The sequence below is a fragment of the Watersipora subatra genome, chromosome 3 (assembly GCF_963576615.1).
Source record: "Watersipora subatra chromosome 3, tzWatSuba1.1, whole genome shotgun sequence".
In the NCBI taxonomy this organism is placed as follows: domain Eukaryota; kingdom Metazoa; phylum Bryozoa; class Gymnolaemata; order Cheilostomatida; family Watersiporidae; genus Watersipora; species Watersipora subatra.
In genome coordinates, this window is record NC_088710.1 from 4430809 (window position 1) to 4445276 (window position 14468).

General features: G+C 40.1%; 2 protein-coding genes across 2 annotated transcripts; one reads left to right on the top strand and one right to left on the bottom strand.

Moving 5' to 3' along the window:
- Positions 1 to 2545: 2545 nt before the first annotated feature.
- On the bottom strand, positions 2546 to 8167 carry LOC137389687 (uncharacterized). The gene is made up of 5 exons (XM_068075765.1): positions 7688 to 8167; positions 5536 to 7507; positions 4748 to 5166; positions 3819 to 4627; positions 2546 to 3089 (listed from the first exon to the last, which is right to left on the bottom strand). Exons 1-5 carry the CDS (start codon positions 8165 to 8167, stop codon positions 2546 to 2548), a joined length of 4224 nt encoding a protein of 1407 aa, XP_067931866.1.
- Positions 8168 to 13177: 5010 nt separating this feature from the next.
- On the top strand, positions 13178 to 14403 carry LOC137389525 (plasmanylethanolamine desaturase 1-like). Its single transcript, XM_068075557.1, has one exon. It carries the CDS (start codon positions 13343 to 13345, stop codon positions 14225 to 14227), a length of 885 nt encoding a protein of 294 aa, XP_067931658.1. The 5' UTR covers positions 13178 to 13342; the 3' UTR covers positions 14228 to 14403.
- The last annotated feature ends 65 nt before the right edge of the window (positions 14404 to 14468 follow it).

The window sequence follows — 14468 nt, forward strand, 5'->3', positions numbered from 1 at the left end:
CTGTAGGCATATCTTTGATTAAAAATCATTTTATTTACAATCATGCAGCCTAAAACGATTGTTGTTGTACCAAGCAAAATGGCGTCAAAAGGCAGTTCTATATATATGATATATATATGACATCGGTTTGTATTAAGCCCTTAAAAGACTTTTACCAAATAACCTAGCTGATCTTTGAAAACAGTGAGTAAAGTGCTTTAGGAAGAGTCATTTACTCCTGATGCATTAATTTCTGTAAGGAGACAACTCTTACACTTTGATTAAGGCAATTTAAAAACTAACCATTTGGATCATCAAAAATGCTACACTGTATTATTAATACTAAATTTATATTTTAATAATACAAGGCTGCCAATAACTAAAAAAGATTCTTTTTTTATTAGTGTCTATATAAGCATAGACATACATGTAGATATAAATCCTACGATTCTAAAGTCAACATGCTAACCGTCTAACATGCTTTCTATCACTGACTCTTCATTTGTCTTTGACTGGAAGCAATGACTTGATAAGCACACAGACATACAATTTAGCTTCAGTCATGGAAAGGGTTTGTGCAATAAGCAATCAAGCAGTGAGCCTTCCAGGTGAAAAATGGTACACACTCTATTGCAGTATCTCGGCAGTATTCCCACGCTATATCGGTGATCGTCTGTGATAAAACTGCTCATACTATCACAAATCCGTCCGTGTTTACATCAGCGAATAGTTGGCGACATAGAGGTCTCATACAATGCGGTCGCTGAAACAATGAAATAGTTGTCCCGCAGTAACTATTATGAAGGAAACTATAGATCGGACAATCTGTGACAGCCAATCACCATTGCCGAAGTGGCATACAATGTTCAGACTGTCGTGGATGCGGAAAATCGGAAAAGTTTGGCAGCTGCAATGCCTCCCGATATACATGTATGTGCTGCCTCGGTGATGCCATCAGTACAGCGCAGTCTACTAATAATCGCAGAGAGGACAACCCCAATATGCGATGCAATGTGTACCACTCCTCAGGTTAGAACTAAATTAGTGGGTGGTAAGATAACGATACTTTTGCAAACCACAAAGTTATATCATATCGATGAGTAATAACAAGCATGTCAAAAGCTCGGCATATCAGCCATAATGATTTATATCAACATAAATTATGAACTATGAATGATACAGTAGAAGTGTACTGGTAAACAATTGGTATCATTAAGCATGCAATTAATTTAGCCTAAGAACTAAAGTAGCAAACTGTACTGCTAATTTTAGCTAATCTCTAATATAAAAATGCTCGATAGGTATTGAGTCTCTTGTCTCTCATTCAGACACTTCTAAAAAGGATAGTTATAGTAAGGGTTTAGTAGGTGCACAAAATAGGGGAGGTCGTAATCGTAACTCCATCACACATTTCAAAGCTCCTTTGATATATCCTAAGCTAAATTTTGGTTAGTGATTTTCCATAGTGTATGAAAGGTATGCATGTATTTTATATGATGTTTTATTACGTTCTAGTACAGTCCTTAAACTATCAGCTTTTTAGCTAGATGCGTGTATCAGATTATAAACTCAACTTGGTGGCATACACATTCATGCTGTCTGCACCGAAAGTATTAAAACATTTTTCTGACCATTTATTTGCTTAATGTGCAGCCCTCGACATCACTTTTTTACTTCTGAGCAAAAAAAGCAGACATTCCTCAGAATGTTAAGTATAAAGTTCTTTGAACTTTAGAAGTTATTTATCATGCGTGTGTGTATATTTGTATTTAGAGTACTTCCCAAAGTACAACGGTGGTTAGATCTTTTGTTGACTGTGACTTTATTTCCAACCGACCGTGAAACCTGAAAGGTTTTAAAAAACAAATTGATTCACAATCTTTAAAGCAAAATTGCTGTCTGAAGCAGAAAATGTTACGTAAATTACTTGATATCAAATGTTATAACCAGAAATATTAGATAAAAGACAAGTAAACACAAAACATACCTCTGCCATACTCCAGAATATACATATAAGTTTCTTGTCCGTAATATCGTTAGAATAATGTTTCTTTGTCAATGGCACACACGCAACTGACTTGATCGAGCCAGGTGTCAGACAGTCTTTTGTGTAGTTCTTTCGAAATAATGTCTGATGACAGTTTATAGGTGAAATGAGTAAAAAATGTTTATTGAACGACCACCATGGCAAGTGTAAAGGCCTGGAAAACTCATTAAATGTTTGGCGACTCGTGAGAAAAGGCAGCTGTTTTATTGTCTTTGTAAACAGGTCAATCAAGTTGTTCTACAGTCATTTTTTATGGCAAGCGATAATAAGTGCTGTACGTATACATCCTAAGAACTGGTTTATTTTTGTAGATTTCGTGCTTTTGCAAACTTTACACTCTCCCACCTAAATTTTTCTAAAAAATTTACTAGTTCTATCTGAAGTTAACAAATCTAAATCTAGTATAATGTAATTGTACTGAGTGTATTCGTGTATACCTAAATAATTGATATTTGGTACTACTATGATAATATTTATGCAGGAAGAGAATAACATACGTTTGGTTAAGAACACTGCACGTTAGTACTTGGAGTTTATGCTAACCAATAGCAGTAGTTTCTGTATGGGTCTGTAAAGCATGTTAGGTTCCCCTTTCCGCTTGCCGGAACGCGTTATCTGTTCTGGGTTTGAGATTCTGACAGTAGCGGATCTGACCAACCCATCTCTACCTGTATTCACGGAGTCGACGGCTCCCACCTTCCACTGACTACGCCAAGTGTTTTCATCAACAACTGCGACAACGTCTCCCACCTTAAGGTTTTGGCATGGATTTCTCCATTTTTGTCGGGTCTCTACCTTTGTCAGGTAGTCCTGCCAGTGGCGCCAGAACTCATTGGCGAAACGTTGCGTCTTTTCAAACATGTTTTTTCCGTATACCTCGCCGTCTGGCACTTCACCTATCTCCTGATGTGTAGGTACTGACACAGGCTTCATGGTGATCAGATGATGTGGGGTTATAACTCCTTCATCGGGATTGTTCAGATTTGAACAGGTCAGTGGTTTCCCATTGATTATGCTGCAGATTTCGTACATGGCGGTCCGTAGTCCGGCGGTGTCCATCCTCGCGGAAAACCTGCCTTTCATTTGGTTGAATACATTCCTAATCATTCTTATTCCCCGTTCCCATACGCCGCCCTGGTGGCTAGCACCGGGAGTGTTTGTCTTGAAAGTTATTCTTGATTGAAGCATAGTCTTAGAACCCATGAAATTGGTTCCGTTATCAGAGAAAATTGTAACTACAGGTCCTCGTATGCTTTCAAGACACCTTAGCGCTTGTAGGAAACTCTCTGTGGATAAGTCACTTGCGACTTCGATGTGGATCGCTCTGGAATACATACAGGTAAAGATGATACACCAGCGCTTCATCTCCTTCCTGCCTTCTTTGACGAGGAAGTGTCCAAATGTATCTACCCCTACATGGGTGAATGGAGGGCTATGTTCCACTCTTTCTTTGGGTAAGGATCCCATCTGTTGACGCAAGGGGGCACCTCTTAGGCGTTTGCAGCCTACGCAGGTTCTGAGTAATAATTTGATGAGGCCTTGTGCACCTATAATGTAGAAACCCGATTGTCTGATTGCAGACTGTGTAAAGATCCTCCCTTGATGGTGGACCTTCTCGTGGAAGTGTCTGATCAGTACTGTGGCTAGGTGACTGCGCTTATGTATGATTGCGGGTCGTAGCTCTTTGTCTGTGAGAATAGTTGAGGATTTTGCTCTACTGCCTATCCTTAGGATTCCTAGATCGTCTAAGTATGGTGACAGCTGTCTGAGACGACTTCCCTTGCTTACCTTTCCGTGTGCTTGGATGTCCAGTATTTCTGAATGGAAGTACTTTTGTTGATCAAGCCTGATGAGAAGAGCCTCTGCATCTTGAGAATGTTCTCTAGACATTTTTTCAAGTTTCCAGATTGGCTTCAGCTTGTCCTTGGCTCGTTTAGCGACTGCACGTAGTTGTGCTGTTGCCCTGATGAGATTGTCCCACTTTGAGAAGTTTTCGACTTTGATGGGGTAGGTAACCTGGTTCATATCTACCCTAATAGTTTTCCTCAGTTCTGGATCTGATGCAGCAACATTGAAGCGCGTAGGTTGATTGAGCAAGATGTCGTCAAGATTTTCCTTCCATAGGAAGTCTGGGCCACAAAACCAGTGAGAGTTTGTCAGTTGATGTATGGTTGCGCCTCTGGAGGCCATATCAGCTGGATTGACTATTCCAGGAACGTGGTTCCATTGTGCCGGCTTTGTTCTGTGTCTAATTTGGGTTGCTCTGTTTGCTACAAATGGAGAAAATCTTGATGTTTCATTTCTGATATAGCCCAGTACGATCATGCTGTCTGTCCAGAAGAACACTCCGTCTATTGGCATCCTCAGTTCCTCATGCAGTTTCCCTTGGAGCTTGGTAGCTAGCACCGCACCTTGAAGCTCCATACGAGGTATGGTCGTTCGGTTCAGGGGGGCCACTCTAGCCTTTGAGAGGACAAGTGCGCAGTGGATGCGATCTGTGGTATCGATAAGACGGATGTATGAGCATGCGCCATAACCGTCTTCACTCGCGTCCGCAAAGTGATGAAGTTCGGCTCGTTTGATAGTTCCAAAATCCTTTGGCTTTATGCAGCGGTCAACTCTAATATCATGAATAGTGGCGAGTTGTCGCGTCCAGGCTTCCCATGACGAAGTAGTATCTAGATCGATCTGTTCATCCCAGTCAAGTCCTTTGCGACAGACATCTTGTAGCACATTCTTTCCCATTAGGGTAAAGGGTGAAACCAGACCAATCGGATCATATACCTGGGCTACGGTTGAGAGAATACCGCGTCTTGAGAGTGGTCTTGCGTCGATATTGCTGGTGAAGCAGAGCTGGTCACTCTGTAGACACCAACTAACTCCAAGTGTTCTTTGTGTCGGCATGATGCTGTTGAATGAGATAGCTTCCGTCTCTTTCTCGGATTCTGGCAAATCGGCAAGAGCTGCGGGCTCATTACTGACATACTTGTGTAGGCGAAGGTTGCCTTTAGAGCAAATTTCCCTCGCTGAATTCACCAGGTCTTTGGCAGTTCTGATGTCATCTACGCTGAATATTCCGTCGTCCACGTAAAAGTTGTCTTTGAGGAATTCTGCCGCACTTTTAGATATTTCTATGTTGTCTTCAGCCAGACGCCTCAGACCAAAGGTGGCTACCCCAGGCGAAGAGGTTGCGCCAAATATATGGACTCTCATGCGAAAGGTTTTCACTGTTGATAAGTCATCGCTATACCATACGAATCTTAGGAAGTTCCTATGATTTTGACTTACCCGAAAATTATAAAACATGGATTCTACATCACACGTTACTGCGACCTTCCCTGTGCGAAATCTGCATAAGATACCAAGTAAGTCATTGAGCTGATCTGGGCCAGTGAGAAGGTGATGGTTGAGGCACGTGTTGGCGTATTTTGCACTCCCGTCGAAGACCACACGTAATTTCCTTTTCTTTGGATGAAGCACTCCAAAGTGTGGTATATACCAGCACTTACCATCTTCTCTTACCATCTCTGAGACTGGGACTTCCTCCGCAAATCCCTTTTCGAATAGTGTGTTCATAAATTTTCGATAGTCTGCTTCATATGCTGAGTCCTTCAAGAGTTTGTTTTTGAGCAGTCCGAGTCTCTGCTCTGCTTGATGCCTGTTGTTTGGCAGTATTGGCGTTGATGATGACTTGAAGGGCAGAGGCATGACGTAGCTCCCGTCCGGATCTTGGTGAATTCCTTCGTCAAGGATTTTAAGAAATTGCATGTCTTGTTGTGACAGGGGCTTACCTCCAGGGTCTTCAAAGTCTTGTTCCACTATGGGAAAGAGTGTGGCGTCCGTCTTAAAACTTGTTGCCAGTTTGGTTTTGAGTTTACCACCGCATAGTGTCCATCCAAACATCGTCTTACAAGCTGATGTCTCCCCAGCTTCTCCTCTTTTTGTCAGGAGTGGTGTGATGATTTCTGGACTGTCTTTACCTATCATCAGTCCGATCGGGATGTCCAGCTTTGGTGGGAGATGCCTTGCAAGGGATCTTAAATGTGGTATCTTGCGGCACTTCTCATCTGTCGGTATGTTGTCTGAGTGGCACTTTATTTCTGGTCGTTCAACTGCGTCAATTGTTGAGATTTCATCGGTTAGGTATCCTCTGATTTGCAGTTTTTCATACCTCAATGTGGATGATCGGCTTATGGCGTTCATGGTTTCTAGGTTTAGGGTGTCGGGGATGCCACTTGCTCCAATCTCCATTGCGGTTTGCTTGTCAATGAAGGTGATGTCGGACAATGTATCGAGGAGGGCATACACTAGTTTTTCATTGTTTCCAGCGGATACGTATACTGGTACCATCATACTGAAGCTAGATTGTCCGTAGACTCCAGTTGAATTGCATGTCTTAGTTTTTGTTTGTTCTTTGCCTTGGTTGCTGGTAGTAGGTTGTTGGCTGGAATTTCGTTGTGAGTCCGATTTTTCTGTGGGCTTCCAGTCGGGATCATGTAACATAGTCGGGTGCATTCTATGGCAGTTAGAACATGTCTGCTTGCGGTTACAGATGCTTGATCTATGTTTACCGTTCAGACAAGAGAAGCACAATCCCTTCTTGTGTACAAAGTCTTTTCTTTCCTTTAGTGATTTCTCGGCCAGTTTTCTGCAATCCCTTGTGTAGTGTCCTTTGTCGTTGCCGTTGCAGAAGTAGCAAAATGGTTCTCTTCTTGTTCGTTCAGTTTGGTAAGATGCAGCCCTTCTGTTTGTCCTCTCTTCATATCTGCCCTTACTTTTAGGCTGATCATGCTTTTGATCCTTACTCTGTGATGCCATGATGTTGCTCATGTAGCAGTCCGCTTGCTCGAGAACAAACTCTGTGAAATCAGAAAATGACAAATTTCCTGTCCTCATTCGCTTAGCTCTACATACTCTCTGCGTCCAAGAGAACTTGGCACTGTCGGGTAGCTTTTGGCAAATGCGTTCGTTGTATAGCTCAGTGTTGAGGATCTGTAGGCCTTCTGTGGAGCTCATGCTTCTTCTGACTTGATCCAAGAAGTCGCCGAACTCTCTCATCTTCTTTCCGTCTCCGGAGCGTATGTTTGGCCAGTTTTCCAGCTTCTTCAACAGTATCCTTGCGATGCCGCCTTCCATACTGTATCGATCTCGCAGTTTTTCACGAGCTTCCTGATAGGAGTTATCGCTACTGTATGTCAATAAACCGATTATGGCCTTTTTTGCTTCGCCTGCAACAAATTTCTTCAGGTATCGCAGGGCCTCCCTGTCTGTTAGTCCTTCCTCGAAAACGAAGGCATCCATATCTACCTCCCAATCTGCAAATTCGAGGGTATCGCCAGAAAAAATGCTCGGTTCAACGGACTTCCTGTTTGGCTTCGACACACTAGCTGTCGATGAGTTCATTTTGGCATTGAACGATTCTGCTAGGTTGTCGGTGAAGGCTTTGAGGATGTGGCGGGTGCCAATTCCAACTTGCGGTTCCTCAGTTTGTGGTTGTTCGGCTTGTGGTTGTTGGGCTTGTGATTGCTCAGCTTGTGGTTGTTGAGCTTGTGGTTGTTGAGCTTGTGGTTGTTGAGCTTGTGGTTGCTCGGCTTGTGGTTGCTCGGCTTGTGGTTGTTGAGCTTGTGGTTGTTGAGCTTGTGGTTGCTCGGCTTGCGCTACCCTCAGGTTGATGCTATCGATTGCACTTGGTGCTGAGGACGATTCGTATCTGTCTGTGTTTGGAGTTGAAGATGCTGTAGCCCTGATACTTGGACTGCTCAAACGATTTACCCTTACTGATGATGATTCCATCCTTCTCAGGAGATTTTGTCTTTTCACTGTGTAAGCTCGCATTTCTTCTTCCATTCTCCTTTTAGCATCTTCTAGTGCCTTCTCTTCAGCTAGGATTTCACTCTCTTCTTGGCACTGTTCCTGGATCTGGGTTTTGAATGACTTGACATCCGCTTGAAATTCATTTAAGAGTTGTTCATGGGTGGGGTTCTTCTCATTTTCATTTGTTTCAATAATTTTATTATATAAATTGCCTATATCTTTGACTTTCAAATCAAGGTTGTGAACAAAGGCATCAACAGCAGGTATATCAATGACATGGGTGGCATTTTTAACAGCTTGTGTGAACTTGTCTAGGAAATCTATCATACTCTCAGACTGTCTACTTATTTCATTGATAAAATCACTGCCTAGTTGTAAAATAGTGCGCTCAGTCAGTTTTTGACTCCTTGCGAGCGCTCGTTGTGTTCTAGGGTTGTTTGATTCAGTTACCTCATCTAACTGTAGCTGCTCTTCCTCTACTCTACTTTCGCTCAAATCGGAATTTGAATTTAGCTCAAGGCTTTCGCTTTCCATGATGACCAATTTAAATCACTGATAATTGCTATTAATTTTGTTTAGGCCTTTTTACCCTTATTGTTGCTACAATCTTAATATGAGTACAATTATTTAAACCACTAAAGCTGTCTGGCTAAATTGGCTCGATCGCGGTTCAGTTTTACAACACAGTTTGATTTTTAAACAAAATTATGATAACAACTGTTTGCAAAAGAAAAAATCCAAAATGTGTGACAACTCCAAATTTACTTTACTATAATAGTGTTTATAGCGCACACTAGGTTGAGCAAGGAAATGTCAGTTAGATTGAGTAAGCAAACCTTTCAACACAGTACGTATACTTAGCTGACTGATGCAATGTGATGACTTCCTCGTTGCTGACTATCTGATATGCGGCTTGATGGCTAATAGGTACGCTTTTGCTTGGCTTGTTATTTGTGAACAGTGACGAGCAATGTTTGTTGTGTGGGTTAGTCTTTCTAAGCGACAGGCTTTCGACCTCGAAGTGTTATGATGTCTTGCAGTGCTGATAATTAACACGAGTGAAGTATTGCGTAACCAAATCTATATCAACTGTCTGTTCCTTATCCTTGATTTGTTGACAGATGATGTCCGTATTTATAACGCAAACTCGGTTCGTCGATTGTCACCAGTTGTGTAGCAAAACTAGAGTTGCCCCGATTTTGGTATCGGAATCGGTATCGGTGCCGATATGAGTGTCAAGTATCTGAATCGGTATCGGCCGATCTTTTCTTAAAAAATCTGAACCTTCCGATACTTTTTACAGATCAACCATTAAGCAGAAAACTGTATTTTAGCCTGCTATACTAATAAAAAATCATCAGCTGTAAGCTTCTTACTTTTACTTAATGAATTTCAGGCCTGCCACACAATTTATTTCATGTCTATAGCCTGATCAACACAGCGAAGGAAACTTTTTAGCCAGAACGTAAACAAAAAGTGTGGTATTTCCCAATTACAGCGATAGGTTTTATTGCAAGCAATCACGAACAAGATAACAAAAGTGGGAAACAAGAACGCAGTGTAATATTTCTATTTACTAGCATTACGAAAGTAATTTAAACAGTCGACGCATAAAGTTATCCATCACTCTCTTGATCCTGACGATACAATGAATCGTTTGCATTGTACAAAAAACGGTAACCCCAGTGGCGTATCGGTATGTAGCCTGTCCTCCAACATCTGTTGCAAGGGAATCCCCCTTCCGTGCGCTCGGCTACATTGATAATGATGGAAGAAAAGAGACGTCTTACTGAGATAATTGAATCACTAACGGTTTTTAAAAGAAACATTGATTTGCTCTAAACTTGTACAGGCACAGCCGTTCATCCAACAATAGAGGAGGGACTTCGTTATCACAGATAGAACTGTACCACTAACAGTAATTACCTTTATTTACAAATTACAAGAAACATGGACTGTTTTGTTACTACATGCACGGTATGTCAGTATGTGAATATGTATATATTTTTTTCCATAAATGCAAACAAATAAATACAATAATATTCATGTTTTCTTTGCATTATGTTTGTATTTGCATAATAAAATGAGCTACTATCTATGCAACACAAAAGATCTGAATCGGTATCTGAATCGGATTATTTTTCAATTAGGATCGGTATATCGGATCGGTATCTGAATCGGCTGGTGAATTTAGAATCGGGGCATCTCTAAGCAAAACACAATCTTCAGACTTCGAGACGTTTTGTTTGAGGCTTAGTATTGAATTCAATAACTTCCGTGGCTTTAGATGAGGGTTATCGTCCATAAATAGCACTTAGGCTCCGTATTTCGATAACTTCCGTGATGAGTTTCTATGAAGGTTATTGACCGTAGATTAGCACTTAGGCTCCGTAGAATTGTATGATGTGAACACCTCAGTATGTTGTATGCTTAAGGTTTCACTATAAAGTTCTTTGAACTTTAGAAGTTATTTATCATGCGTGTGTGTATATTTGTATTTAGAGTACTTCCCAAAGTACAACGGTGGTTAGATCTTTTGTTGACTGTGACTTTATTTCCAACCGACCGTGAAACCTGAAAGGTTTTAAAAAACAAATTGATTCACAATCTTTAAAGCAAAATTGCTGTCTGAAGCAGAAAATGTTACGTAAATTACTTGATATCAAATGTTATAACCAGAAATATTAGATAAAAGACAAGTAAACACAAAACATACCTCTGCCATACTCCAGAATATACATATAAGTTTCTTGTCCGTAATATCGTTAGAATAATGTTTCTTTGTCAATGGCACACACGCAACTGACTTGATCGAGCCAGGTGTCAGACAGTCTTTTGTGTAGTTCTTTCGAAATAATGTCTGATGACAGTTTATAGGTGAAATGAGTAAAAAATGTTTATTGAACGACCACCATGGCAAGTGTAAAGGCCTGGAAAACTCATTAAATGTTTGGCGACTCGTGAGAAAAGGCAGCTGTTTTATTGTCTTTGTAAACAGGTCAATCAAGTTGTTCTACAGTCATTTTTTATGGCAAGCGATAATAAGTGCTGTACGTATACATCCTAAGAACTGGTTTATTTTTGTAGATTTCGTGCTTTTGCAAACTTTACATTAAGATAAATTGGGTTAAATATAATTTGTACTTGTACATAAAAATTATGTTGTCAACTGGTGGGCTCGTGGCAACCAAGCAATGAGGCAGGCCGCAGTAACAATAACATTTATAAGTAATACAACATGATAAAAAGAAACTAAAAGTGTGAAGGTTGAGAAAAGACTAAAAGTTTCATATAATTTTAGTTCATACCACACCTAAAACTTTCAATAAAATTATATGTACTTTTTTGTATATCAAAACTGAAGTTGCTAGCCAAGGGTTGATACTCTGAAAGAAACACCCGACTAGGCCAAGACTTGGATGTTGTACCCCCAATCATCTAGTTGGTCAATTTGAAATACATCCCCTAACACTGGGAGTTCCCTAGAGGGCGTCCAGGTTCCACGCCCCGCTTAACATCCAATATAATTCAGAAGCTATAAAAATAATTTCCACTAGGCCTATAGCAAATGCCATAGCAAAAATCACCATTGAACTGTGGGAAGAAAGCTATAAGATACATGGGCTCTTTCACTGGATTGGCTGTGGAAACCCCCTCCCTAAAGTAGCAAATTTACTGACAGTGCCCCTTGGTCTGAAAATCTCCTAAAACGTGATTTTGGGCCGAGCCTAATGGGTCGTTTGGGAGGAGTATCAACCCTGGGGTTGCTACTTGTTAATGTAAGTTCTATCTCATATATTTATTTATCACCACATCTTTTTTACAATAGTTCTAACAAGGCTGAACCATAAAAATGTGATCAAAACTGATAGTTGATAGCTAAACTGCTAACTTTGTCATACTTGCTGCCTGAGCAGCCATTTTCATACGGAGTGAGTTCAATGCTCCTATTTCTATTAGTCTCGTTTCTTTTTACCTATTTTATGGCATGAATAAATAGATAGCCAATGTTGCTAATTAGCTATTGTGGGGCTATTGTATGCTTTCACATAGTAATACATTAATACTCTTTGGTGGAGAGATGGCGACATAGTAAAAAAAGGTTTTACATGATTTTAGCTTGGTCTGCGCCAAAGCTTCGCGCAGCCAAAAAATAATTTGTAACAGTTTTCAATTTGTGCAAAAACTAGACACAACAGTTAGATGTGCTGTTTTGAACCAGGCATTTCTAGTTTGACCAATCTTCAGTGTTTTTATAGCAGTAATTGGTGTGCTTGTAGTCAGACCTGCCAACCCAAGAGTGGGGCAATGCGTGAAATTTGGTTTTGGGGCAATTGATGTATCAATGATAGTATATATAAAATTGTAGAAATTGGGGCAAAAATCTCACGCATTTTTGTTTTTTCTTTGGGGTGATTGCGTGAGCCTCACGCCCAATGCGTAAGAGTTGTCAGGAATGCTTGTAGTATGAAGGATACTTTTAACACAAGAGTGCTGTCGCAGGGCTTATGCCAAATGACAATAAGCAAGCTCTATCTAATAAGATCTACATTTGTAAGCTAAATTTAGAGAAACTTTATTCATTGTAGTTATAAGTAAATGATAATTACATTTACCGATATTCTCAAAGATAACTCATTTTAGTATCTAACCTTTTATTGCATTAACATTATTGTTACTGAAAAAAGGTATTGATATTTTCAGAAGTTTGGCTTCAACTTGTACCTAACTACTAGTTGGTGTGATAATATAGCTTATATTATTGATACCTTTTATTAAAACAGCACTAAACTTTATTTATAATTACAAGAGCTTATTTAATTTATACACGTAGTGAATGCGAGCCCAAATGTAGTAATAGTTATATACTCATGGCATCTTCAATGTCAAAGAAATCACAACTCCTCATAAATAATGTAGACTTTGACCGCACAATCTATCTACCGCGTTCTAAATGATTGGCCATCGTTAGTATATATCACGTATATGTAATGATGTAATCGGTTGCAAATTTAAAAACATTAAAAATTATGCTGATATAAAATATGCTTAATATTGGTGTATCAGTTATCAAGTGTTGTAATGAACAGGGTACAGGGTAGTAATAATACAGGCCAATACAGGTAGGGCAAGGTAGGGTTGTAATACAGGGTAGCTTGGCAAACTGTCTCCTAGCCATTGATTCCAAACTGTCACATGTGGGTTTTGTAGGATTTGCTGCTAATACAGTCGTTATATTTGCGATACGTTGCTATATGTTTACCGGCGTCATAATCGGCTCAAACGATTATTATGGAACGCGTCCTTGGAGTTGAACTTCAGGCAGGGAGTAGAAGCGCTGATAATAGAAAATAAGCCGAGTATAGCCGTAAGCAGCTCAACTTGACCATGGAATTACGCTAGAGACAATCAGGCCACATAAAGGTGAGGTAACAACTATGCGCGGAGATTACGCGTCAGGGAACTGCTGCTGCTCGCCTCTCCTACTCTTCAGAAATAACAATGGCTCCTTGTAACAAAGCAACTAACGATGCTTCGACTAAAGACCAAAACGGCGTGAACAACACTACTGATATGGCGGATAGTAAGAATAAATCTCTCGAGGACGCAAAAACTTCGAACAGCAAACGACAACCTGGAAAAAAATGGGGCAGTGGAAATGCTAATGCTCAGCAGCTGGCAGGGTTGTACAGCAAAGAAAAAAGAGCACAGGAAATAATCGGCCTGTCTGTATGCGTGTTGCTAATAGCTGTTGATTTTTTTCTCCTTGTGAGGTACTTCGATTCTTCGCGTACTATATACATCATACTCTCAGCCCTAGCTGGAATTTGTACTGCTGATTTTGCAAGCGGAATTGTTCACTGGGGAGCAGACACTTGGGGTACAGTCGACTTTCCAATTATTGGCCCTGCTCTATTAAGGCCATTCAGAGAACATCACATTGACCCTACGTCAATATGCAGACACGATTTTATCGAGACAAATGCTGACTGCTTTACTATTTGTATACCATTTATTGGATATTCCATCTTTAAATTTTGTACCTATTCGCCAGAACAAATTGCCTTGACGTACAACTTTGAAATGTATGTGTTTTTCCTTGCATGTTTTGTCACCATGACCAATGAATTTCACAAGTGGTCACACACATACTTCGGGCTCCCTAAATGGATATCACTTCTACAGGATTACCATGTAATTCTTCCACGTATTCATCATCGTTATCACCATGTTTCACCTCATGAAGTTAACTATTGCATAACAACTGGCTGGCTAAATCCACCTTTGGAAGCAATAAACTTTTGGAGAAAAGCCGAACACGTCATCACTAAATTAACTGGGGCTATTCCTCGTTCTGATGATATGAAATGGTCAAAAGTGGAGTGAGAACTTTTATGTTCAGTAGGCTATTATATTGCTCAACTTCAAAGTTTTTTATGAATCCATATATATGTGATTGAAGATTTGCCACCGTGCCCACATTAAACTTCTGCTAGTGATATAACCTCCTTATTACTAACATTTCTGTACTGATAAATACATCTCTATTTATGGTTCTCTTGCTTGTTGAATTTCACCACTGTATTGAATGCCTTACAATTTTTTGCAAATTTGCATCAAATAATTT